The sequence below is a fragment of the Hydractinia symbiolongicarpus genome, chromosome 4, assembly GCF_029227915.1.
Source record: "Hydractinia symbiolongicarpus strain clone_291-10 chromosome 4, HSymV2.1, whole genome shotgun sequence".
NCBI classification, from domain to species: Eukaryota; Metazoa; Cnidaria; class Hydrozoa; order Anthoathecata; family Hydractiniidae; genus Hydractinia; species Hydractinia symbiolongicarpus.
Genome location: NC_079878.1, coordinates 14404084 through 14431061, shown reverse-complemented (window position 1 = coordinate 14431061; position 26978 = coordinate 14404084). Strand labels below are relative to the sequence as shown.

The 26978-nt window shown below is 34.1% G+C and overlaps 2 protein-coding genes across 3 annotated transcripts; both read right to left on the bottom strand.

Annotated features, from left to right (window-relative positions):
* Positions 1–429: 429 nt before the first annotated feature.
* On the bottom strand, positions 430–7647 carry LOC130641495 (polypeptide N-acetylgalactosaminyltransferase 10-like). The gene is made up of 9 exons (XM_057448309.1): positions 7189–7647; positions 5823–5989; positions 4541–4729; positions 4235–4418; positions 3545–3662; positions 2630–2950; positions 2337–2432; positions 1935–2072; positions 430–1437 (listed from the first exon to the last, which is right to left on the bottom strand). The coding sequence occupies exons 1-9, from the start codon at positions 7554–7556 to the stop codon at positions 1240–1242; spliced, it is 1779 nt and encodes a 592-aa protein (XP_057304292.1). The 5' UTR covers positions 7557–7647; the 3' UTR covers positions 430–1239.
* Positions 7648–8381: 734 nt separating this feature from the next.
* On the bottom strand, positions 8382–20233 carry LOC130641496 (obg-like ATPase 1). Of its 2 annotated transcripts, XM_057448311.1 has the most exons (17): positions 20018–20231; positions 16641–16711; positions 16440–16455; positions 16258–16314; positions 15767–15833; positions 15517–15577; positions 15270–15361; positions 15156–15182; positions 12046–12102; positions 11874–11954; positions 11598–11695; positions 11115–11196; positions 10671–10729; positions 10157–10253; positions 9831–9902; positions 9375–9425; positions 8382–8546 (listed from the first exon to the last, which is right to left on the bottom strand). In XM_057448311.1, exons 1-17 carry the CDS (start codon positions 20188–20190, stop codon positions 8439–8441), a joined length of 1269 nt encoding a protein of 422 aa, XP_057304294.1. In that variant the 5' UTR covers positions 20191–20231; the 3' UTR covers positions 8382–8438. The 2 variants fall into 2 exon arrangements, with proteins under 2 accessions (XP_057304294.1, XP_057304293.1); XM_057448310.1 differs by lacking the exon at positions 15156–15182 and having other exon boundaries at positions 20018–20233.
* Positions 20234–26978: the final 6745 nt, after the last annotated feature.

Sequence of the window (26978 nt, the reverse complement as noted above, 5' to 3'; positions counted from 1 at the left end):
CAATGCCCTCAAAAATCTGCCAATCCACATTCAGTAAAAACATTAGAATCACACGTCTGAGAATTCTGTGACTTGTTTTCTCGCTTTGATCTAGTTTTTCTATCACTGGTTTGAAAGACATTTTATTCAAAAACCTTTCTACACACCGAAAGATTAGTCACGGCCGCAGGGAGATCAACTTTTTCATGAGAAAGAGAAGCACTTTCACATTTATTAAACAGATTCATAGCTCGGCACACGAATATAAATCCGAAATAAAAAATATTCACAGTACAAAATATTACGGATTGTCGTTGTCAGCAATTCTCAACAAGCAGTTTCAAATTTTGTTCCATTTGTAAATCTTCTAAAAAATTACCTTGTACAAAGTACACAGTCTTCCAAATACAAAATTTACCCCCGTTTTTATACCACATAAATAACAATAAATAGCATTAAAATGAAAAATATATTTTATAAAAAAGTTCACATAATTATTAAGGATATACAAATATTTTCAAATAGAGTTTGCTTTCGGTAAATACTTGTCTAACGTAAAACTTTTCGTGGTGCTTAATATGCGAAAAGAAACTATTTAGGGGCTAATGTTTTACCGAAAAAAAGAACGAATGCTACGTCACTAATGAATTTGCACTGTTTATATTCTAAAGGCCGACGATAAACCTGATTTTTTCGGCATTGCACATGGTCGTTCTCAGTTATTCATTTAAAAAGTCAGTGCTATTTATGGCGGAGGTGTAGCCAATAGCATAAATTTCACTAGAAGGCTAAAAATACATTTCTTAAGGTATCTTTTAACCCAATAACACGTTTATCATATTTTTGAACGTATAGCTAAGTACAGTTAAAAACAGCAAAAAAACCGTCTGGTTACATTCAAGATAATTGTAATAATTTATTCCAGTCCACATTCGAAAAACACGTTTTATTCCACTTTTGTCTGCAGACTTTATTTTTTACCTGTAAAAGGTTGACAAATAGGAAAGAAAATTTAAGCAAGTAATAATAATATAAAAAAATGTTTTTTTAAAATGTTAAAAATTCACTAAAAACATTTATTAAATTTGAGTCGTGTAATCCACTGACCAATAAAATGCAATTTTAGTCGATCTCACTACAAATTCGATCAAATACGAGCTTCTCTCACTGAGTCGCTAGATCTCGTACAATACTGGAGCCATGATAGAAAGATTGATATCAACTTTCACTGGATACCGAACTTTCAACGTACGATGTTCTCTACGGTATGGGAAATGGTTTAAAATCCTCGGCAATTTTAGCCCATTCAGGCACTTCATCGTTCTCCACCAACTGTACGCTCCATCTTTGTTGTTTTGCATCAGCTTTACAAGATTCGATGATAGGATGAGTTGGATTCACATCATGATTAATAGACAAACATTTGCTGCTACCGGCATGATACAACTGTTGAGTATCCTAAAATAAATAAAAAAACGCACGTGACAGGAGCTGTTTATATGTGGGCGGGCTGGCTCGGTATACGGGCTTGCTCACTTGCCGGGTCGGCTTTTAACTTGTGTTTATATGAAGAAACTACTTCGGTTAGGAGGGCTGGCTCCTAACAATAAAAACATTAAGTAATGTAGAACAAAAGAAATACTTTTTATAACAAAAAATTTTAGTTAGTTGAGCATAATAAACCATCTCGCCTAGGAGGGCTCATATAAATATTTATTTCAACTCCTCCATGACTTTTTTTTCACTGATTCATGGCTTACAAAAATCTTATAGTTTTTAACAGAGCTAAGGAAAATAATACTTTCCCGAGCATACATGTTGCCGATACTTTAGCATCATGGGGAGTTTTAAGCATTTAATGCTGAGCTTCTCCAGGTCTTTTTAGTGAGTACTTATTTAGGAAACAAAAAACATATTTATATTGGTTCTTTCACACATACACCTTAATGACTTACCATTTTATACGTAAACTTTTGATTACCGCCCATCTCATGACATTTTTCAACGTACACGTTATTAACATCTGTATACCTCGCATCTAAACAATCTTCCGGCTCTTGACGCAATTCGTGCAAATACGTCCAACGAAATTGCTAAAAAAAAATTCTCCACTGATGAGGCTACTGTAGCAATGTTTGCTCTCTTGCGGGCCTGATTTCAGAGACTTATCATAGTGTCGTTTATTTCTTCCCCAGATTTAATGACAGCTGTTGTGTTTCGGAGTGGAAATATCAAAATGCAAAAATATTACCATAAAAAGGCAAAATTATGCTAAGGATTTAAAAGCAAGACTGGAACTAACAAGTAAATTAGTAGGAACTTAAAAACAAGTCCTTAGAAAATATTCAAAAATCAACCTGTCCACCATGGCTTTGACAACTGCTTAAACTGATTACTTGGCCAGGATTTCTTCCAAGAGTGTCAAGACACAAGTTGGAATGTATATTTCGAATCTAAAACACATAACGAATAAAACAATGCATGAAATATAAAACGACATCGCGAAATAAACGTGTACCTTTACTTGACAAACAACACGTATACTTTTTTTTATACAATTTTGATATTAAAAATATATATATTTTAACTCGTTCGGCTGATACAATAAAAATAAAAACATCCCAAAATTATCATAATAACTATTTTTTACCTGTCCCTTAGCCCTGTCTGGTTCATATCTCGTTCTCACTGTATCGTTGGCTACATTTTGTAAATACCACTTGAAGTCCTTACACTTGTTACGCTCACGTATATCAACACGGTCGAATATATCACCATGTTTTTGATAGCGAATGTCAGGTCGGCGTTGATACAAGAACTCCTTGAACTCATCCATCCATACTTCTGCGACGCGTTTAAAGTTGACAAGAACTGCATGCGGACGGTCGTATGTGTATGGAACGTTTCTCCGATACACGTGTCCAACGCGTGAACAAGGCATGTTAAGCATTTGTCCACCACACATCCATAGCTATGTTTTTTTAAAAACACTAAAGCAGTATACAGGTAGTCGTTCAACCAATCCCCTCCCAAAAAAAAATTTCTGGAGGTTTTTAAGTTTGCCAGGGTAAACATTTTTGCATTATTTAAAAGTCATGTGACAATAGGTACTCTTGGGTACGCGGGTTTTATTAGTTTGCATTTTCAAATCACGTCATCAAAACAAAGCATTTTATTTGCTAAACAAAACCACACGACCAAAAACGAAACCACAATGTTTTTAAAACCAAGTCGGGACAAAGAAAGTTGGAGGAGTTTTAGAAAGTGTTTTAAGACTCTAGGGATAAGTTGCTTTTGTACACTCAAAAACTACAGTACACTGTGCGGTAACTAGGGACTATCTGGGGCCAAATTGGGATCAATTTTCTAAAGTTGGGTCAACCCACCCGTTTCAGAACAGAGGGATTAATGACGTCATCAAAACCCTTTAAATCCCCATTCTTTAACCGTCCCATTATCTCATACATTTCCTTGATCAGTGTTCAAAGCTCTATACAATGGGGGAAACAGGTGAAAAAAAATTTTCTAAAAATTTTCAAACCCTTACAACTCCTTAACCATTTACCTTGAATGAAATTTCATACTGTTCTCCACCCCACACATACATTCCAGGATCATATTTACCTAATTCTTCCCAAAACTTTCGTGAAATTGCAAATAAGCCACCAGCCATTACTGGAGACCTAAAATAGTTACAAAACTCTATATTAATAATACCAGTCGGGTGTCCGAGGTTGTGTCATAGGCGCAGAAAATAGCACGGATTTTAAAGGACCAGCCACCTCGTGGGTTTTTTTAAACCAATCGCGCTTAGTAAACCAACCATAAACCTGCTTTTTCTGAATAACCAAGCATCAATTTCTTCGCGGCCTGACAACATGACCGGAACACAAATTATCAAAGCCACGCCAATGACAGCCATTTTGGAGGTTTGGAGGTCCTTTTTGACCTTGTTGTTTTCTCAGGCCTTTTTATTTTGTACTATTTATTTTACATGTTAAGATAAGTATACTATCGCAATTTTTAACCATGTCAGTTTGGTGTTTTTTATCCTAGCCAACATCATTGTTTTATGTTGTGGCTAGCTAAGTTATGGTACCTTCAGCCTAACTATTACAATTAATTTTGGCTAGGCTGCATTTTTATCTCACAAACCCTTCTTCCGCTTAATAAAATTGCTGCGTGACTTATGCTAAAAAAACATGCATCTTATAAAAAGGAAAAATCGTTGATGCAGTAAAGCATGATCACTTACTTTACCCCTTCAGTCTCATCCTTTCGCTCGAATTTTTGTTGGGCGTTGATAGGTTTCTCTTTGTAATCAAATCTCCAATTAAACGTTCCACGTATGTAGGGATCAACTCCACGATAGTGAAAATCGTTATGATCGATGAAATCGACAGTTGGGCAAACCACACTACGATAATCTTTTCCTATTTCTAAGGAAAAACATAATTTAGCAGTTTGGTTTTGCGTGCATTTTACATTTCATTACAATTGTATACCATGAGCTGACGTTAAATAAAAACTGAACTTCGAAATTAAATTTAAAATCACATACCAGACAATAAGGGCGGCAACCATCCGACATTCGCTTCACAATGCGAATCGAGGAAGAGTAAAATTTCACCAGTTGAATGATCTGCTCCATACACGCGTGCACGAATTAATCCTTCCCTTTCTTTTGTACGTACAAGTTTTACTTTGGGATAAATTTTTATGTAAGTTTCAAGTCGACCTTTTAAATGTTCTGTAATAAAAAATAATTAGAATCCTATACTTTTTTCACATGTACAGGTGACTCTATACAAAACAGACACATCTAATTAACAGACAAAATGTGAATGCACCAGTATATCCTTGTAGAAATACGATCTTAATAATAGCAGACAGTTCTTTCGTTACACGAAATTAACTTTAGTGCTGAAAATTCTTTCTAATTAATGGACAGGGAAGAAAATATAAGTTTTTTTAAAACACTTATTTTTATCATCCACCTTAGTGCTTTTTGGTGTCGGTAAAATGTCCATATCATGGTCCTTTATTCACACTTCAACCATCATTTGACATCTTTTTGACGAATTTGTAACTTTTATATATCTTGATAAGTTTAAAAGGAACATATGAAATAAAAAAAATATGGCGATTTCAGCATTTTACTCCCCCTAAACTCAGTTGAATTGACCATGAGTTATAAAGGTTGTACAGTTAAATTCCATGCAGATTCCTATTGTTTATGCCCTCCTTTGAAATACATACGTTGTACCACTTTCGCTGTATTTTTACATACCCAGAGTGAGACGAGTGTTTTAACGACAAAAAAGAACTTTAAAAAAAACATACCAAGAACTATGCCGACGATAAAGAAAACACGTGGCTCAGTTGAACTACAAGAATTAATCTGGTGAAGTTTATTTCCCTAATTGTAAAACGATCCAGCTGGTGTTTGAAGCTTGTTTTGTGTTAATTGTTGCCCTGAGATATGATACAATTTTATATCTTGTAAAAGTTTGATGAAACAGCTACAAAATATTACTGTAGGAGGGATTGAATACTGTACATATTTCTTTATCCAATGTTATGCTGACTTCCTTTTTCATACCTCAGAATAAAAAGTCCTCCCCCCAATCATCGATCTTAAAAAATTAACCCTTTCCTTAATTAGTCCACCCCTTACAATACGGTTACCGAAAATAATTTTTTTACGGGACATAAAACATGTATTTTGTCATATCAAGAGACTTTTTTGTAGATGTAAACAGTGTGAGATGTAGGTTAAGATTGCGTTTCGTTTATTAAATTAACATAAAAAGAGTACATGGAATTATACAGTTTAAGCTTACCTTTTGAACTAAAATCATCACAGAGAACTATTTCATGGAGCAACTCAGGAGGAGATCTGTTAATAACTGAGTGCACAGTACGCAGTAACGTTGACCAACCCTCATTATGAAAGATAATAATGACGCTTACTTTTGGAAGGATGATTTGATATTTTTTTAAAGTGCACCTTAAAAGAAAAATTAACAAAATGAATATTATTCAGTGGAATCATGTAACAATCATATAAAACAAGTTTAGGCATAACTTTCCAAGTAAAATTTTAATTAATTTCCAATTCGAGGCTATTTGTTAGAAGTATTTTCTAACTCTTTACCCTGTACTTAGACAAGGTAGGCTGTTTAGTTTAATGCATACAAATCATTTTAGCATATTTGCAAAGATACTGTTGTGCAAATGCAAATAAGCAACATAAAAATTGAAAATTTCCAAACTATTAAACCATTTACAATGAATGACCTTATTCCAGGAAACTACCGAGGCACAAAACTTAACGATCATGAATTAACAGGAAGGAAATTATTGCAAATACCTATAACAACTTATATAAAAGCATTGAATTAAGCGAATTAGTTACACTGACTTAACAGCCAAAAAATAATGTGTATCAAGAAATATGTATCCTTCTTTTAAAAGTGGGTTCATTGACAACCATTTTCTCTTGTTTTCTCCAAACCGTTTTCAATATCAGCCACCACCCTTCAGCCTGTCTATCACACTAATTTTTCTTTTGGCTTCAAACAAACAAGTAGGAAGAAGTATGCATGTGTGGGAGTTTTGTATTGTGATTCCTATTATAAACTTTTAGTTTCAAGTTGAAAATTAACTAGTAGTTATCCTGGATAACTACGTTACATTTTAATCAAGGGCATTTAATTAGCGCAAATTTTAAAAACCCGCATTCATTTTGTGCCGTGTTAATTTATAGTACTTATTTGCAGTGTTGCCACTCTCTGTTGAAATAAAAATGCAGGAGATTTCAGTTTTTCATTTTGCCAAAAATCCCACTTTGACATTGCTACACACAATATCAACAGATTACGCACAATAAAAACAACATGATAAAGAGGACAGGAAAGAATTAAAAATTCCTAATGTATAAGGGATGATGTTTAATGTCCTAAAAATAAAAGTGTGTAGTACAGTTGGATATTTTCAAATTCAATTTTCTACATTTGGAGGTTTGCAGTCCAAGACAAATGCTATCTTCCAAAGAAGTTTTTTGGAGTTCATAGGAACATAAGAAAAATATAGGAGTTTCTTTGTTTCTCCTTTGTTTTGGTAATGAACCAGTCAATTATCTAACATTTTAACAAGAACAGCAAAAATAAAATCGATAATTTTTACAAGTATTAGTAATGTTCTTACTGTTTCGGTCTTGGATCAGGCAGTGATCGATGCAAGGATATCTTATCGCTAATAAATTGATTAAATCCATACTCAGAATATGCTCTGCCTTTCTGACCCTCTTCTTCTGGTTTTGTCTCCATAGGTAAGCCAGCTTCACCAGGACCACCAACATTTGATAATTTATTAGGTTCTTGCCATAGTTTATAAGCTATTTCATTATGCTTGTTGTTATCGAGAAGAGAGGAACCAGTCTCTATGTGCAGTATGGACGCTTTATTTAAAGAATTACGAGTATAGTATAACCGAAATGTGGCAAACAGAAAAAACAGTGCCAAACTGACAAGTGCAATTAAGGGCTTCAATTTCCACCGCACAGCAGTCGCCATTTTTTAAAAATTCTTTATTGAATAAGGTTTCATGTTTTCGTTTTTAGTTTAACTTGGTTATATCTAAAAAAATTAGACAGGTGTTAACAATGAAACACGAATACTACACTGCAACTAAATTTTGTGTAGAAAATATAAAAGGCGAATAACGCCTGGTTAGAACATTTTAAAAAAAATCAACATTTCGTATCAAATTAGACCATTTTCAAGTTCCTGGAGAACATACATACTAGCCGCAGTAAGAAAGAGAGTGAACTGAAACAATAAAATCATTTTGACTTGTTGCTGATATCAGTGTGGCAATTCTTCTCAAATTTTGGGGCCTTTGTGGGCCCTGGTGTGGATTAATCTGTAAAGCAGACATGTTAGAGAGTGCAACTAGCGCATCTTAAGTAGGTCTAGTGCAGCCTACCTGCTGTGGAGAATTCGCAATTTAACAACTTTGTAAATTGGACAAAAAAGTGCCCTTATCTTAATTTTTGTGAGGGACAAATCATATCAGAACATAGACATCTCTTTCTCTTATCACCAGGTACCTATTAAAATTAATGGTGTGTATAAAAAATGTTCTGGGACTTCCAAGGTTTTGAATACAACTAAATTTCAAAAAAATTACAAGTTCTGGAACAGGTATCTGTGCCTATTGGACATGGCAATAGCTGTATCAGTACTACAAATTTCTGCCGCTTTTAACACAGGATTTCACGAAATAATTTAGGTTGACCCAGCCATTTCTCTCATCAGTCATTTCTCTCTTCACACTATAAAACTTTTCTTTTAAACCCTAACAGTTCCATCATTTAACTTTATTCACAAAACCACAAATAAAAGCTAGAAATTATATATTTCTATATCTTCAAAAAATTTACAAAAGTGTTGGTTCTATTTCTTTTTAGCAGTAAGCCCAGAGCCAGCATTAAATTTAAAGAATATAATGTCGCCATCATTCACTACATATTGTTTACCCTCCTGTCTGTACTTGCCAGCCGCCTAAAACAATGTACAAGCAGTTTTACTACAAGAAAGTCAAATATAAAATAAAGTCTTTCTTTAACCAGAAATTAATATATTACAATTTTTGAGGAAAATTAACTTCAAAATTAAGATGCTGCGTTTTTATAGTACTTCAAAAGTATTGATGACAGTAACCTAGAGTTTTAAATTTTGTCCAACATGAAATTCTATGTGATTTGGAATCTAATACACGTGTATAACAAGGTTTTTTCTATTACAGTCTTGATTTGGAGTTACATTACTTTTTTTACAAAGTGTATTTCTTTACATCAAATTTTGACTTAATGATGTAATATCTTGAGCATAATTCAGCTAGCCACAAAATCAAAAAAACTCCCTAGATAAACCTAGATAAATAGGCTTGTGTATGAAAGCCATCTCACCCACAGACCATTTATAGTTCTGTGAATAAGGTCAAAGATGGACAGCACAGTGCACGAAAAAAACAACACTGTGAAAAAGTCAACTATTAAGCATGATATGTTTACAATATTATAAAAATTAAAATAAATTATTGAAAAACAGGAGTAACATGAGTCATTATGATTAGCAAGAGATTTCAATTCTTCTTTTAACTGGAGGTGATAAAAAAAATTTTTAATTTCTTTTCTTGCTAGCAAGGAATGGATTGTGACTTGCTTAAATTTTCAGAAATAACAAATTAAAAATTTTTAAGTAGATGGAAAAAAAGAAAAACATTTGTTATTAATTTTTGTTTGTTTTTTTTTGATTTCTTTAAGTGCATTGCGTTTACAGTAGCCTTAAAGATTTCCTTTTATGCGAATGCTATTACATATGCCCTACCTTAGCTGCTTGTTCAGATCCAATTTCTTTAAAGTCATCATACTTCATAACCTGGATAAAAATAATTATAAAATTTATTGACTTTTCAGTTAGGCGTTTCGATGTCTGTCTCCAGATTCTAAAGAGAGTGGTTAATTGGATGTTACAATTTTTTCCCCAGTAAATTGTCAAAGTCAGTAGTTATGGCTAATTGAAAACAGACAGAAAAAAAACCCAAAAAACATACAGCAACAAAAATCATAAAATTAGGCCATGTTGTGACACTCGTATTACAGAGCAAAGAAAAAGAGGATTACAACATGCAAACAATCCAGTACCATTGTCTTGGCTTTAAATGAGCAGGAACTTTGAAAGATTTATCATTGTTGAGACTTTGCCAACACGGTGATTACACGGCTTTAAATAGTAAACAAATCTGAAATCATAGTACACACATAAATATTACTTTGAACCTACCTCAGCCATTATAAAACCTTTCTCAAAATCTGTATGAATTTTTCCAGCTGCCTGAGGAGCTTTTGTTCCTTTCTATTAGCAAAAAAAGTATAATAAACATAAGACTAAACTTAGACATCTGTAAACCACTTTATATATAATATAAAAAAAGAAATTTAAAGCATCAGAAAGTACCAAATTATGTCACATCCCTATAGTTTGTAAGAAAAGGTGTTCAGATATGAAATAACTGTTGAAATGAAATATCAGTTTACCAGTGCATAGGTAAATTTCAGAAGTCGTTCAAATTTCAGCTTTAAAAACAATAATTTCAAGAGTTCACTTACTTGTATAGTCCAGGCTTTGACTTCATCTTTTCCCGCAGTAAAAAAATATTGCAGTTGTAACAAATTGAAGCCAGATTTTATAATTTTTGGAAGAACACTAAACAATGAGAGGGTAAACTTTTCTTTCATAAAAATATTAGTTTTCAATGGCAAACTTTATGTGCACTTCTAACAAAATCCTTGCCATTAATTCACATTGAGTAAAAATATTAAAAGGTTACTATTTTCTAAACTAGCCTCAGTTTACCAAGTTTACACATGCATTAATGAAAAAAAATCACAAGCATCAAATTTTTGTGACATATTTTTCCTGAATTTAGAAAAATCAAGTTTCTGCATGTTTTACAATTATTGGCCCAAATCCACAACTCTTTAAAATTATTACTTGTAAAAGTTAGTATACTTAGTAAATATAAAAAAATATATAAGGCTTTATAATTTGTGATTACCATTATTTAAACACATGAATATTCCTCACACAATTATGGTGTCAATATAAAAGAAAACAACAAACCTCTGTGCTTTTACTTCCTCACAATATTTTTGAAATTCTTCAGGTTCCATTTCAAATGCCTATTTAAAAAAAAAATCATAATGACATGTTATTTTGTTCATGCCTAAAAACACCAAACTAAGCTAAAAATTTCCAAGCAGGTTGTTATTTTTGTCATAAAAAATGTGTGAACTCAAAAATATAGGCTTATTTCTTAATGTGTGTTCAATCAGTACAAAAGGGAATGTTAATAATAAAATTAAAATTATTGAAGCCAAATTAAGGAAATGCCTTTGATTTGCGTATAACCCACACTAGTTTCTGAACCCACGCATTGATGAAATCCTTTATAAAATCGGTTCTCTTTTCCAATTTCTTCAGCCTACGTGAATTTTTTTTATAGGTCATTGGGAAAATAATTCTATAAATACGAGAAAGTTAACATTCAAAACAATTTTCACTCACTTTCAGTTCAAATGCTCCACTAAATGGAATAAGTTGTGCACCAGGATCATTTTCATCTATCCATTGCTTAATTTTAGCAAGCCTTAACAAACAAAAAATACAATGTAAGACAGCATTAGGCCTAGGTACAATTAGTGGGATAGATAGTGCATTTAAGCAGGTACATTTTATGTTTTACAATAATACTATTATTTGCATTCAAACACTAAACAAAACTGTAAAATCTGTGTTCTTTCATTTTAGAAAAACAAGGATACCAAAATATGCATTATCCAAAACTGTTTTAGGTGAAGGATATGTCTTAAAGAAGAAAATGTAAAGGGGTATATAAATTACTAAAAAGATTACTCAAAAATAAAGTTTCTTCAACAATGATTGAGATAATGTTTTATATTTCAAACTTTAAAAATGCAGAAATTGAACCTTGACCTGCTGCACTTGAAACAAACATTTTATGTCTGTGATAAAAAATTTCACCAATACCATTTATTTTTTTTGCGTATAAAATCTTTTTCTGATAAGTTCACAAGATATACCATAGGTTTTGCGGTGATTGGTAAGTGACGATTTAAAACTTCTATCTACATAAAACGAATATGTCAAAATCTGCAAAAAAATATTTAAATTACAGTAACAAAGAATATGTCACAAAAATATTTAAAAGTAATACAAAAACCCAAAAAGCTACACAACCTAATTTTTTTGTTTTACTTAAACAACCACACAAACAAGCACATAAACAAACAAAAAAATACATACTTCCACAGAATTCCAATCATTTATGAAACGTAAATGTTTTTCATCTTCTTCAAGAATCTTTAAAATTTTGGTAACAATTTTCTGTAGAGAATAAAATTGAAGAACTTTTATATATCTCAGACAGAAAAAGAATATGCCATAACAGTCAAAAATTAAGTTATTGACAACTTACAAACTCCTCTGCTTGTTTCTTGTCTCCACCCCTGATACATTTCTTCTCATTGTCATTCTAAAAAATTATATTTTTAAAATTATACTTTCAACTATTCACCATATTCACACTAAAATAAATTTTCAATCATCATAGCAGGAAATAACATTACAAAGAATCCCTTCCCATTGATAAAAAGGTAGGTAATGTTTTTTTGGGTTAGTGTGCCCACTTGTTTTAATTTTACACAAATTCAAGAGATCCTAGAACTGAAATAAAAATACACCAAAAGTATTTTGATTTTTAGTGGAGTATCTTTGATCCTTGGATGGTGACAGGCAAAAATACCTAACTTTCATTACATTAATGCCAACAAAATAATTCAAGTGTGAGATGAAATATTATTCTACGGTGCCTGGTTGCCAGCTAAGTTGAGGTAGGCGTTTAATAAGTGCTATAACATATAAGGTTGAGAAAGGGTAGAATATAATATGAAAACTGCAAATGCTTTTGAGTCAGTGGTGGATCTTTTACAAGTCATCACAGTTTTTAACAATTTTAGTTAAAATAGTCAACTTTTTCAACTATTAATTATGAATCACTTGATAATAATTATTTAAGGCTCAAAATATCAATTTCTTAAGAATTACAAGTCTTTTAATTGAAAAAGTACAATTCTTAAGGTGAGTAGAATAACCTATGGATTGTTTATTTTAGTTGATCATTAACCTAAATTAGATATTTAAATTATTTTTTTTCATAGTTTTTGTTGTTTTAATCTTCTTTTAATTCTGAAATTTGACCAAAATTTCAAAAATCTGTCTGAAATCCGGTCATCACTGCAAGTTCTGTTTTGATACAAAGAAAGGTCTGGGCAATTTTCCAAAGTCATGGAAAACAACAATAAAGTTACTCACTTGTATATTAAAGAGAATGAAAAGTTGTTTATCAAGTTTTTTAGAATTTTTTAAAAATCTTTTTTCTATTTTAAGATATCTACAAAGATTTCTATTTGACCCTATGACATCATTATTGATGATGTAATAAGGTAGTAAGCATTATTTAATAATTTAAATATCTTGCTTACAAAATATAAAAACTTTTTATCAGTGTGGACTTATGCTCTTGATGATATCTTGACATGTGTAAAGTGTTGTAGTTTAAAAGTGATTTCATCTTTAATTAATGGTAGAAATGTAACGTCAACATTTTTTAGAAAATACTTATGACATCTGAAGTTCTCAGATTCTAAATATTTAAATCTTGAATAACTTGAGAATAAAAAAAAAAATTCCAAAGGACTTGATAAACAACTTTTTATCCTCTACAACATAGGAAAATATAATTTTCAATGCAGGAATCCCTTTAAAATCGTTTTCGTAATAGTTCATTGGTGTTTTGTTAGGTATCTGTGTTGCAGCTGACAGATGGCCGTTTAGGTGCAGAATTATTTTACATTCTAAAAATGAAGGTCTAATGCAACAGTTTCCTGGAATTTTGTAGCCGTTGGTAAACCAAAAACTGATCTTGATGGTACGGAGCAGTAAAGTGCACAAGTTTTCAGTTTTCAGATACCTTTTTTCAGTGCTGTTAAAAGGTTATTATCATTTTCCCATGGTTGTCTCGCAGATTTATTAAGCTATGTAATTTTTTTTAAAGGGCATGTGCAAACTGGCAATGATGGTCAAGGTTACTGACTTTGGATTTTGATTTTTAAGCTTCTGAAGTATTTTCGTTGATGTTAATATAGGAATGGAATGGTGTAATGTCCCATCGTGGTGAGTGTGAGAGGAATGTTTTGTCCAAGGGCACCAGCTGTGTCATTTGAAAAACTAACTTTGTTCATGCCTCTTGAAAGTAGAAAAGGGATGTCTTGGTCAACAATATCCGTGCAAATGTTTTTGTTTTAAATAGGAGCAGGTGTAATGGCATATTGGATTGAACTTTTTTTCCATCATCAAATTTTTAGATGTTTAGATAATGAAGTAACATCTACCTTGCATCTTTCACTAGTTAGTAAATTTTTAGTGAAAATATCACATCATTTTTTTCCACATACAATTTTGAAAGTTCCACTGTCAAGAATTGCAGTGTTAAGAGATTTTGCTAGAAGGCTTTTTACTTGATGAGGATGAATAAATCAGACTGATACATTACCACTTCTTAGTCATGTGGGGCATCTTCCTGTGTAAGTGTTTCAGAATACTCAGCAGTAGTAGATTGAAGATAAGTGTTTTGTGGGGAATTTGAAAGAGCTCTGTCAAGGCATTTAGCTGCCCAGTGGTTGATGGATTGACACATTGCATATCCTGTTGGGTTTCCAAAGTTTTTGCCTTGCTCACTGGAGTTTTTTGTTGTATGGCCACCTCTTCAATTTGGTTGGCTGATACCCTAATTGGGGACTTTTATACAATGGCATGAAATGTTATTTGGATATGATCTATAAAATTTTCTTTGTGCTGTATAAAGAAGTTCATCATCTTCTAATGAGAGCTGGTTTATGTCCTCAATTATTTAACATTTAACCTCAGCAAAACCTTAAAAAGCAACCTTCTCCCCAGGAGAATTTTTGATTTTTTGATTTTGAGATTAGTAAATAAAAAGTCAAAAGACGTGAAAAATATGACAGTCGTCATCCATTCTGACAAGAAAGGTAAGCCCTATGTATAACAGTAATGCATGCAATAAATATTCTTAATGAAACGGAGCTTTAATATTCATTTGATTAAGCACTACTTCTTGTTCCTATGTTTTTTTGGGCAACGTAATAGAAATTTTAAAATTGGGGAAAAAACTGTCACCTAAGAAAATCGCATTTCCCAACGTCGTAAGCAATATCTTACCATTCTATTTTTATTTTTTGTTAGTAGTATAAATCTTAAAGGCTGCTAATTTTTGCCGATGTCAGCACTCCCAAATTTAACAGTATTTAGGACCTTTCTAGGTGAGAGCATAGTGTATTTAAGAATATTATTAGTTACAAAGGAGAGATTTTTATTTTATGTCCCAGGATCCCTTAACTTGCAACAAAATTATGCAACATTGATTTTCAATAAAAAAAATAAATAAGCAGTCTGAAGTTGAGAGCAAATATTCAGATTAAATTAGTGCAGTTAAAAGGCTATACATACAAATCTTGCTTTGAAATATTCAACATCCTGAAAAACAGAAAATATAAAAACAATAAAAAGGTAATGCAATCTCAAAAAATATTTTCACAATTTTTTATAAAATCAAAACTGAACCTTAAGTCGGAGTTCTTTTAAAATAGTTTTAAGATCGCGGACTGGATCAATACTCCCATCAACATGAGTTATATCTTCATCATCAAATGCCCCTGTAAAACAATTTTTGTACAAAATATTATGTCTACAATAATAAAACCTCCAACTTTTTTCTTACATAGCAGATGTACTTTTTAATTCTTCCTCTTCACAAATTATAACTAATTCTAAGTAATACATTTTTACAAATGGAATCTAACTTTCTTACTAAGCATCTGAAAGATAGCATCACAAGCTTTGATGTGAGATAAAAACGCATTCCCTAAACCCTGAGTGATAAAAAAAATCGTGATTAAGTTGAAGATGAAACAATTACATTACATAAAAGACTGCAACATTAAAAAGCAGCTGCGACAAACGGTTATTAAGGTACAGATAGTTCAGTGTAATTGATAATTATTTTGAAATTTTGTATGAAAGTGTAACAAAGCAAAATAACCAAAAAAGTTGACACTTGCCTGTCCTTCATTAGCTCCTTCTACTAAACCAGCAATATCAACAACATTTAAAAATGCTGGAACTTTACTACAAATTAACAACACAAGTTAAGCATTTGATCTGTTAAAATAAAATACATTAGCAATATCAATTTTAGCAGCAAATTATTTTACTTTCAGCAGTAATGCATATGCATCTAATTTTAATAATGTCAATGTCAATGTAAACATTTCTAAATACCTATTCAATGATGTATACAAGTTATACAAAGGCTAATTTTTTTCAGCAAAAAGGAAAAGGCTTTTAGATAAACTTGTTGGCTTGAGCGTGGTATAAAGTGGTGGTGATTTTTTCTGTTTGGTAAAATACTAACTTGTATGATGTAAGTCCTTAGGATGCAAATAAACACATTTAAACACAAAGAATAGTAAAATACAAAAAAAATATTCCGTTTTTTAAGTATAAGGGGCATACCATATCCTTAAAGAAATGCTGCAATTTTATTTTTTACCTAGCTGGTTTATGAAAATCACAAAGGAAATCGTAACGCTCATCCGGAACAGGTACCCTACGTAAAAAATAAAAAATTGTTCTGAAATCACTGTAGCAATTAGAAGTTAAGACACTATAAAAATATGAATTAAAGTATAAAAAAATACTTCTCTAGGTACGTATAAATTAATATTAGAATACTTATTTTCATTGGGATCTAAAAATAAAAACAAGGACATTTTTTTACTTCAGAAGGGTTTTGAATTTTCAACAAATCATTACATTTTTTATATTTTAAATATTTCTAATCAACAAGGAAACCTTCTTTCTAAAATATGGGAAACTATTTGAGAAGAAATTTTATAGATAAGGGTAAAGAAAATAGTAAGATGGCAGGCTTACCAATGGTACAAAAGGGGAAATTCTCAGCAGATGCCTGGCTTTTCGTTAGCACATTGAAGAATGTTGACTTTCTAATAACAAAAAAAAAATAATTTACAAGAAGAGAGTTGAGTCACATTTGCTCTCTTCCGTAGAGCCTATTATTATTTTATATTTATATTTTAAAAGTTTAAAAACGAAAAACGGCGATAGAAATGTTTTTTAGATCGCACTTTAAAAGTTTAAAAACGAATAGCGGCGATAGAAATGTTTTTTTAGATCGCATTTTAAAAGTTTAAAAACAAAAAACCGCTATAGAAAAGCTTTTTTCTATCGTGTTTTAAAAGTTTAAGAACAAAAAATGGCGATAGAAATGTTTTTTTTAGATCGCATTTTAAAAGTTTAAAAACGAAAAACCGCTATAGAAAAGCTTTTTTCTATCGTGTTTTAAAAGTTTAAGAACGAAAAATGGCGATAGAAATGTTTTTTTAGATCGCATTTTAAAAGTTTAAAAACGAAAAACGGCGATAGAAATGTTTTTTTAGATCGCATTATAAAAGTTTTAAAACGAAAAACGGCGAAATAAATTTTTTTTAGATCGATTTTTAAAAATTTAAAAACGAAAAACAGCGATAGAAATGTTTTTGCGAAGATGTGTTTCCTTCTCTTTTAAACCTCCTTGCTTATTTTTTTCTCCTTGTTTATTTTTTTTAAATAATTAGATCACTGGATTTGTTGTTTTTTAAAAGAGTTTGTGTTTTTTAAATATATTGAGATTAAAATCGTGTTACTATAATTAGTTTCGTGGTTAAAAAAAATAAAAATTCAATGGCCTTCGCGTTTAATTTTTTCTCGCGCAGAGTATTGTTTATAAACAATGTTTCTTGCTATGCTTTTGTTTTTAACACGAAACAATTATTTTCGCGCAATTTTAAAGGAACTTGCTATCCTATTGTTTTTTGAATGAAAGCCATTATTTTTGCAAGTTGAGTGTACGCGTACAATTACATCTGGACTGTACTGTATGTGAATTATTTGAAATACTTTTTTATAACGTAAGACAGTATAGAAGAAGTATTAGATAAGGAACTTAACATCATCATTATTTCGTACAGTTTTAAATTATGAAAGTATAGGGTCAGTTCTGACTAATCAAATCACAAAGACTTATACTGATCAATCATTTGGGTAAGTATTTTCTAACCAAAAGAAAGATGGAAATCACAAAAAATTTTTGCGAGTAATCTAAAGATCCAATAAAGATTTGCATTGAAAAATTAAAGAATGTTGAAAATTCGATTTTGGCATTCTTGGTTCGTATAAATCAGCAGCAGATCTCATTTTGAGTTTTGAGAAATTTAAATAAAACGTACCACCAAATTGGCCAAGATAATAGAAAACCAAGAAAGGAAGTGCTTCACTGCATTTCAAGTAATGTACTACCTTTTTAACAATGGAAAGAAAGCTACACCAATGCACATCGGTAAACACAAAAACCATTTACAGGTTTTGTCTTTCAAAAAAGTTTATTACAAGTGATAATAGATTGGGATTAGGTATATAAGCTACAGTGAAATGGAGAGACCTGGCCTATTGTGTCATACAAGGTGCTGGTGATAATTGTATATCTATTGGTGGGAAATTATATTCAGGGTAAATTATTCACAGTGCAATGGACAATCTTGGCCATGATGAAAATACAGCCTCAGGTATCAGTGGAGTCACCATGGAGTACTTTTTCAGTTCCAGAATCCGCCTCCAGAAAGGGAAAAAAATCCATTAGTATTGTCAGTAAATCTCTAAAATCACAATCAATAAGGGAGAAGCTCCAATGTCAAACACTTGAGATCTAGCACATTTGGAGAAAGTGGTACAATTCCAGAAAGCTTTGTTTCTTCTAAGGATAATTAAACAGCTGACATTTCAAAGAAAATTGACCTGTCACATGTAACTTGGGCAACTTAAGTGTTTAACTTTTGAGCCAAAATGTTCAGCAGTTCCTACAAGAAGCCTGCTTGAACTGAAACTAAATTATATCACAGGATATGCATTTACACTCATTATTTCTATCCAGTTATTGAGCAAGACACCATTTACACATGCATAAAAAACTTTAAGTATAATTTAAATATTTATATTCAGAAATGTTGATAGGCAATTGGTGGAACAAATGAAGTACTTGACACTATCCTTAAACCTAGCTATACCAAGGACTGATGCAGTTGATATTGCCATATTTTCCTCATATAGCAGATCAAATTTGAATCAAAGCAACATCCTTTCTGCAGAATCATTTTCCACTTGTATATTTCCTCATCTTTGAGTGCCTCCAATTCGATGAGCTTTTTACCAACATATGGTGCCGTAGTTTAGTGGTTATAACTCCTGCACGTTTGCGGGAGACCACATGGGCGAGTGAATGTTACCATAGCCCCGGGTTAACCCAAGCCATGCGAGGAAAACTAGGGAAATGACACTGTGTGGGTCGTTGGATGTTGCCAACAGTTGTCTAGTGGAGCGTGGGCCCTAATTGGGTCTGTCTAGCTTAAAATGAACATTAAATACTCTAGGACTCCCCATCTAAGCCATGACCCCTTCTTGAAATAATAGACAGGGTATATCCCTCGATATTTGTAAGGCTAGCTAAAATATGCACATCTAACATACCTTGGAGATTATCCAAACAAAGCTCTATCAGCTTTCCACCGGGTACCGAATGGGTGGGAGTTAGAACTTGTTGAGAATGTTTCTACTCTATGAATAAATAGTGCTGTCACTCTAAAAAACCACAAATGTTGGGACTCTAAAAAACCACAAATGTTTTGAGGAGCTGTACTTGGAAAAAATAAAAGGGCCTGTTAACAAGCCTAAGTCAAGTCAAAGGAAACTCGACCTGCGCAGGAAGGTAATGACTCAAGCGGAGCAAATTGATGAGCTAAAAAGAGAAAAAATCAGAGAAGAGAGAAGTGCAGAAAATTAAAAGGGAAAACCTGGGGGCAAACAAAAAGGCCAACAACACAAATAAAAGCACAGGAAAAAAGAAGCGGTGAGGAAGTGATGAAATCTGGATGAGGGTAAGGAAGAGGTAAAAGATGAATTTTCTGAGTCATAAGAAGAAGAAGAACCCATGAAATATCTTTGGAGGGTACTTGGATGCACTCAAACCACCTGTCCCAGAAAATGATTTGTTGTGAAAGTGGTTTTCTTGTTGCATCTTCACATCAAAAAACATGATAATTTTTTTTAATGGAAGACTGTTGAAGAGATTTTTAATTAATGATACTGGTGGTCATTAAATAAAAATAAATTTAAGGCTCGTGTTCTTATAAACAAAATTTTATAGTATATTTGTATTCGTCATACCAGTCCAGACCTCCTGGGGAAAACATAGTTCTTACCCAACGTTTGGTAGTCCAACTATGCCAACTTTAAGTGACGTTCCAAACCTTCCCAGCAAAGAAATTGTTTTCTCTTCTTGTTTCTTCTTTGGAGGCATTCTTGCACGAGAATAATTTGTCTTTTGAGTAAGAAAGTACAGCGATTTTTGTAATCTACTGCGCCAAAGAGTCATTGACTTCGCAGGAAAGACGTGAAAACGTGCTTTTATAAAATAAGGACCAGATATATATTGCGGCAATTGATCAAAGTTATTGACAACACACAAGTGTGATGAAGAGAATAGTGTTATAAATAAATAAAAAGCTTGCACAACAGTGGGAGGAGAATATCTTTGCCCTCCGACCACAACAAGACCTAATCCCTGCAGGACACGTTAATCAAGCGCATTCACGAGACAGACAACCAAAAAAAGTCAGGAAGTTTGGTATAGTTAAGGCGAATCATCGTGCAAAAATATGGTAAAATTTTGTGCTTTTGAAATGGCAAAATGTGCTTTTGAAGATAGAAGCATGAAATTTTGGGCAGTGAATCTTTGTCAGATTTAAAATTTTGTGACTGGGAGTTCACAATTACCCCATCTTTTGTATTTTACAGACCAGAATAAGGCTCCATAACAACAAAGGATTTTTTTCCAAGGGGCTGTTCATATGGGGAGGCGAGCGGGCTACTTGCCTCATTTAGGCGAGATCTCGCCATGATTTAGAACACCTTATAAAAAATGCATATTTTATATTAGCCGTCCAAATTTAAAAAGCCTAACAAGTCCTGAAGACGAGGTTGTCTGCGTTTTAAACATTTTTTATATATAATAAAATATTGACACTTAAAAGCAGGGTCCTGTAATCCTTAACAAACTTCAATGTTCTTCTGGCAAAATATTCTTTCTTTGGAGGAAAATTTGTGAATTAATTATTTTTGTGACAGTGCCACTCTTCTTAATAATTTATTAATAAGTCTCGTATGTTTGTTACTCTGTAAAAAATATTAAATCAATTCTTCCCAAGGTTATTTATTACAAGCTCGTGAGCTTGTATTAAAACGCAAATGTGTCCTACAAGAATGGAAATTTTTGCCTCTCTGAGCACCGACACGGGAGTCGTCGTGTGTTCGAATCTCATCCTGGTAACTACTTTTACTTTTTTTTTCTTTTTTCTTTTTTAAAAAGATAAGACAAGTGTTCAAAACACTTGTTTAACTAACTAGTAAATAAAGGTGTTTCCACCAAAATTTTTAAAAGTGAATGTAGGCAGAATTAACTGAATTAATGAATTTCGCAAATTTTGGGGTTTGTGGGTTTGTGGTCTTTCTTCTTCCTGTCAGTCGGTTCACCCAAGACGGACCCATCGAAAATTAAAAGTTCGAGGAATTTTCCGTTCAGGAAGGTCTCACAAATCAATTTTGAAAAATAAGTGTGTAACAAATATTATTGCGTATCTGAATAGTAAAATATGTCGTGTCTAACTTCGTAACAAAAATCCCAATTTGATAGACAGCTTTTTGTAAACTTTATTCGCGAGGTTGTTTGCGTATATCATGCGTCTTGTTTATTTTATCGCAAAAATTTGGAATTTTAAAATCAACACCTGCTACAATGTTTAATCTATAAGCTTCATAAAAAAGTCAAGATTTAGAAAGCATTTCACAGCAATAATAATACTCCAAAACAGATTTCCTAAAAAAAAATTCACATGCATGATAATTTAGTTATACTGAATCCTGACAACAAGTTTCGAAAAACACCAAATTCGGGAAAGGCTTAATATGTGACTTCACACCCTCAAAAGGGCCAAAAACTTCCGGAGAGTTTTGTGAATTTCTATTTCACAAAACAACAAAAATGGAAGAGACCAGAAAATGCACAAGATGTAAACACTTTGAACCTCTAGACAATTTAGGGTCCCAATAAATGTAACAAGGCCTGGGGACGAGGTTGCAATAAATGAACAGTAGACTAAGCAATGCATCAAGTGCCTCCTAGATGCTGCCAAGGGTTCAAAGGAACGTACCAAGTGTCCATGTGGCACCTGGAGATCGAACTGAAAGCTATGCGAACTTAGTCAAATTTGCAGACATGGCAAACGGAAATCAAGGCGCAAAAAATGCAGAGGTGGGAGTATCTGTCACCATGGTAAGAAAGGATCCACATGCCAAAAATGCGGAGGCGATCAAATGTGCGAACATTGTAAAGAGAGGAGGCGATTTCCCATTTGCGACCCTAATGGGCATCTCGCAGACATTGTTAGCAGTCGAACTCGTCAAGTTCTGCAGGAGAATAAGGAACTAACTTCTACAGAATACTTAGGCTGTGATATTACATCGCTTGAAGCACAGTTCGTCGAAGGGAATGTCTTGGGACAATGAAGGCGAGTGGCATATTGACCACAACATCCCTATTACGAACTGGGAAGATAGGGAGGAACCATCACTTAAAGAATTAGCTGGAAGGCTGCACTATACCAATACTCAGCCTATATGGGCAGGTGAGAATATATCGAAAGGTAACCGATACATCTCTGTCTAGTCTGCTTCATCAGTATACTACATAAATGCCCAAAAGCCTATATAATGTAAAAAACCCTCATACAGCTATTTTTCATGCTCCACGAGCTGTGGAAAAACAAAGCTCGTGTTAGACCTTCTCAAAAACAAGCACAAGCGGCATTTTTACAACACCACCATCGTCTTTCCGACGATAAGATAAAACTCGACGTACTTCACCTTGAAATTGACGATTATGTGTTCCTCATATATCTCCAAGATCAGCCTTTCAACTGAATCGAAACTCTCGACTACTGGCTGGTGAGGAGACACTATTTATCGTAGATGACTGCATCGCGGACAAAACCTTGACAAGTGAAGACAGTCCCTACGCAAACTAGCTATCTCAGGGAGGCATAGGAAGCACAGCCTGTGATTGTTTACACAGTCTTATACAGCCTAGAACCTTTGAAGACAGAAAATCAGCTTTTTTATTGGTACCCTCACGAGAGACCGGACATAAGGCTGATCCATGACGAAGCCAACATGATCTGGGAGTCCATCAAACTGGGTTAAGAAAATTAATACCGCTTGCTTAACCGTAAGGCTTGAACATCCAAGGGGCTACAGCATCCTAGAGTAGAGTATAAAAATATGATGCTTGTACTATTATTGTGTATCGCTATAGCCAGTGACAGCGTATGCTGGAGAACGAGGTTAAAGAACTTCGTTAGGTAAACGGTGAGCAGCAGAAAGCCATCAAGATGCTTGGGGATGACCTTCGAACTAAAAAAGAGATCAGGATGCCGAGTTGCGCCAAGAGCTTAATGAGAAGGATAATGAAATAGAACATCTGCAACAACGAAATGTTCCATATCGAATTCCCATAGACACTGTCTTGTATGTTGTTGATAAGAATGATCCTCACGGGCACGGAGAGGTAGGAGACACAACCACTACATGATCCGACGTCTAAGAGTGAGGTACCCTGATATAATAGTACGAGAACCAGAATGCAACGAATTTAGGTTTCGAAATGGGTCATACTACGAAAGATTTGAGCTGAGGCTACATATTGCTAGTAGACGCAGGAAATAATACGGTGTTATCCGTGACGAATTGATCAAAGAATTAGGACTATTGGATCTAGCAGACTTGGACAAAATAGGCAACATCCTAGGCGTTCATACACTCGATAGACGGCTCGAGCGAAATGTTTATACCTCTCTCTACACCGTTGCCTTCTAGTAGCTTTGTCACATCTGACTTGTACTCAGACCAGTTATCACATTGGAAAGTCTTGGAATAGCGTAGAGGCCCTGCTTTATGGATATCTATGATTATCTACGCAACTTGTTCGCGCACAGGAGTCCTCGACGAAGTAGGCTGGGGTTCTGTAAAATACACATTTTTCGGGGGTTTTCAAAACCTGAACTTTGAACCTCAAAAAAAACGTTTTTTGAGGTTCAAAGTACTGTCCCAGAGGAGGGTAAATTTTTCTTTTGGAAGATTTTTTAAAGATCGCAAGCTTATGTTAAAATATCCTGATACACCTAGTTTCTTTTTATGTCGACAACAAATCTTTGTCAATGCTAACACGTCTTTACTTGCCCTTCACTTCTTCCTGAACTTTGAAAAAATGTGACGAAGACCTGGACCATAATTTTCCTGACCGAAATACAATAGCTTCGCGCGCGAAAAAAGAAAGTTGGTATGTTGTGGGATATGATCGCGCATCGCAAAACATTACGTCATTTAATTTGCTTTTTTTTATTTTCCAATTGAACCTAAAAGCAACGTCGATGCCGGTGAAGTTATATTTAAGTGTTGCTGTAATTTATAGTGTGGCACGTACAGTAGATCAAATTGGTGCATTTCGTGTGCCTTTGTTACGTTGAAGTTACGGTAGTCGATCTTTTAAGGGCCGCGAATATGCCGAAGCCAGAGTAGCTTACGAGATACCCTGTGTGTCACTTTCTTTCGCGACTACTTTCTTTCTGCAGAGAGTAGGTTGATAGCCTTTCGTCCAGTGCAGATTTAATCCCAAAAATTCAAGTGCATTAATTGCCGCTATCTCGCACCCGAGATAGTTCGCAAAGCTATCTCCCTATCCCACCTCAAAGCATCGCGTATTCCGTCCATGAAAAGTTTGTATAGACAACCTGGGGGATCGCAGATGGACAAATGCGTTTTTTTAACTGTGATGACGTTTTGTGCGTTCTACTGACGCCTTTATAATATCAAAGATTTTTTTAAATTTTCTTCCCCACTAGGACATATCTGAAGGTAAATTCCAGGTCTACCTGTGTCTCCTGTAGCATTTCAATTATCTTTCTCATCGGGCGTGACAGTTGTCATTTTATATTATACTTAATCCATGCAAAAGCCTGATAAATCATCAGGTTTAATACACCAGGGAGCCGACGTAGTTACGACAGGCTTCGAATCCGCATCTGGAACCTTGGTACGCGTTGGTGTCGACTTCGCTGTTGATTGCGCGTACCAAAGAATGCCTACTATCGCGAGTGCTGTATTTAACTGACCCCAGAAGAGGTCTTGACTGCTTATTCTACAGTGCCTTTTTGCTGAATCGGATCTTTCTTCCCATTCTTCCTCAGTGCCGCTAACTTGTAGCCCTGTGCTACTTTCCTTGGATGCTTCACTGGCTTTGTAATAACCCGCTGTTCTTCACTTTGTTGAGTACTGTCGCTATTTATTTAATGGAGGTAGACCCTTCATTTATCCATACTTCAAACACTCTTTACCCAGCTTCAACTCGCATACGTGAGGTGAAATCGAGCTGTAGGTGAAATTAGAATGACCTTTCTATAAATATTTATATCATGGCTACCTAGAAACGTAAAACCAGGTGTAATTCTATAGTGAAACATAGACCTCCAGCTTGCAAGGTTTCTCGCATACTTTTCATAAGATCCTTTATGTACTTTTGATAGATAATTCCCCATCTTTTTATTCTTCATCTAACCCCTTGACACCTTACTTCCTCATGGACAACTAAGTATTGTTGAAGGTATGTGTTGTACACAAGGATTCCCCTTGATGATATGGTTTGTCTTGATATATTTTCTAAGACCTTCAGCGCTATCAAGTTGAACAATTTTTCCTACTAGATTTGCATACATGCTTACTACATGTAAAGAGAGGGCTTGAGCCGTTTTTCTCCTTTATCGCGTAGCTCCCGCTGAACAAAATTTATCGCTTTATCAGCGCCCTGTCTACGAAACCTTCGTTACACTTCTTCAAGGTGTGTTTTACCTTGACGCAGGGCCTTTGTTACCGCCTGACGTTTGTCTTTAGGTTTTTCCTTGGTGTTCTAATCTGATCTGGCTGTACGAGCTTCTTGTCAGCAGTTCGTTTTAGCGCGATTTTGTTCCCTTTTAGGGTGTAGACCTGATGACTTTTCTGCTGGATGAGGATGATCTCGCGTGTACATTAATACCTTCCTCTAAGCATCGCTTGTAGTCTTTGAATGTAATAGACTTCTCCGTGAGGCATTTCTTTACACCCTTTGCTATTCGTTTTTTTTTATCTCCGAGAGACTTTTGTAGGTTCATACTTTTGTAATGCACTTTGTAATGATTTTTCCTTTATTCGTTTATGCCTTTTTGTTTTTCCAATAAGAAGTGGCCTTGCGTCTTCTTTCTAAATGCGCTTGTATTAAAGCGTGTCCCTACATCTGCAGCTATATTCCTGCAGAAGTCCTCCATTCGAATGTGGACAAAGCTGTCTGTATCTATATAGCAGAGTTCTAGCTTACTATCACATTTTGGCTGCATTTAGTCGTATGATCTGCTTGGAGAGAACTAGGATCGATTGCCCAAAATACACAAGCTTCAGTATTTTGACCCCTGTTTTTCCCATCTTTACGTCCATGAGATGATTGCTGAAGCGGGTTCCACCCTTAAAGTACCCATTTAAAACCATGTGTTAGTAGTTTCTGAGTCATGGCCCAGCCATAGAGGTTGTTTCCATCGAGGCACTGCAGGGACGAGAATTTTTCGTCTGGAGCATACTGATCACCCTTATACTTGTTGTTGGCCTTGGCATAGAGGGGTACTGCCTACGTTATTCCTCTTGCATTATTCCATACCCTTTTCAAACATAAGACGTCAAGATCTGTGAGAAGCTCGACTCCTGTCTGTTTGAGTGCCATTTTTTAGGCTAGGTCTGGGGAAGTGTAGAAGTGTACAGCTTATAGTTCTCGGTGCAAACGTCCCGGAAATTTTCAAATGCATCTGCAGGGAGTAGTACATCTGTGGCAAGGTAGTTATCGTGATAGTCGTCGAGCGTAAACTAAAGACCCTCTGGCATCATACAATACTCCCATAATTTTTGGGCAGGAACGTAGTTTTCGTGAGAGAAGCCTTTCATATTGAGTTTGCTATAAAACGCTTTCTTCAGAGGCAACTCCGTCTCTTTGAGGAGTTCCCATTCATCCATATACTCGCATGGGTATACCCC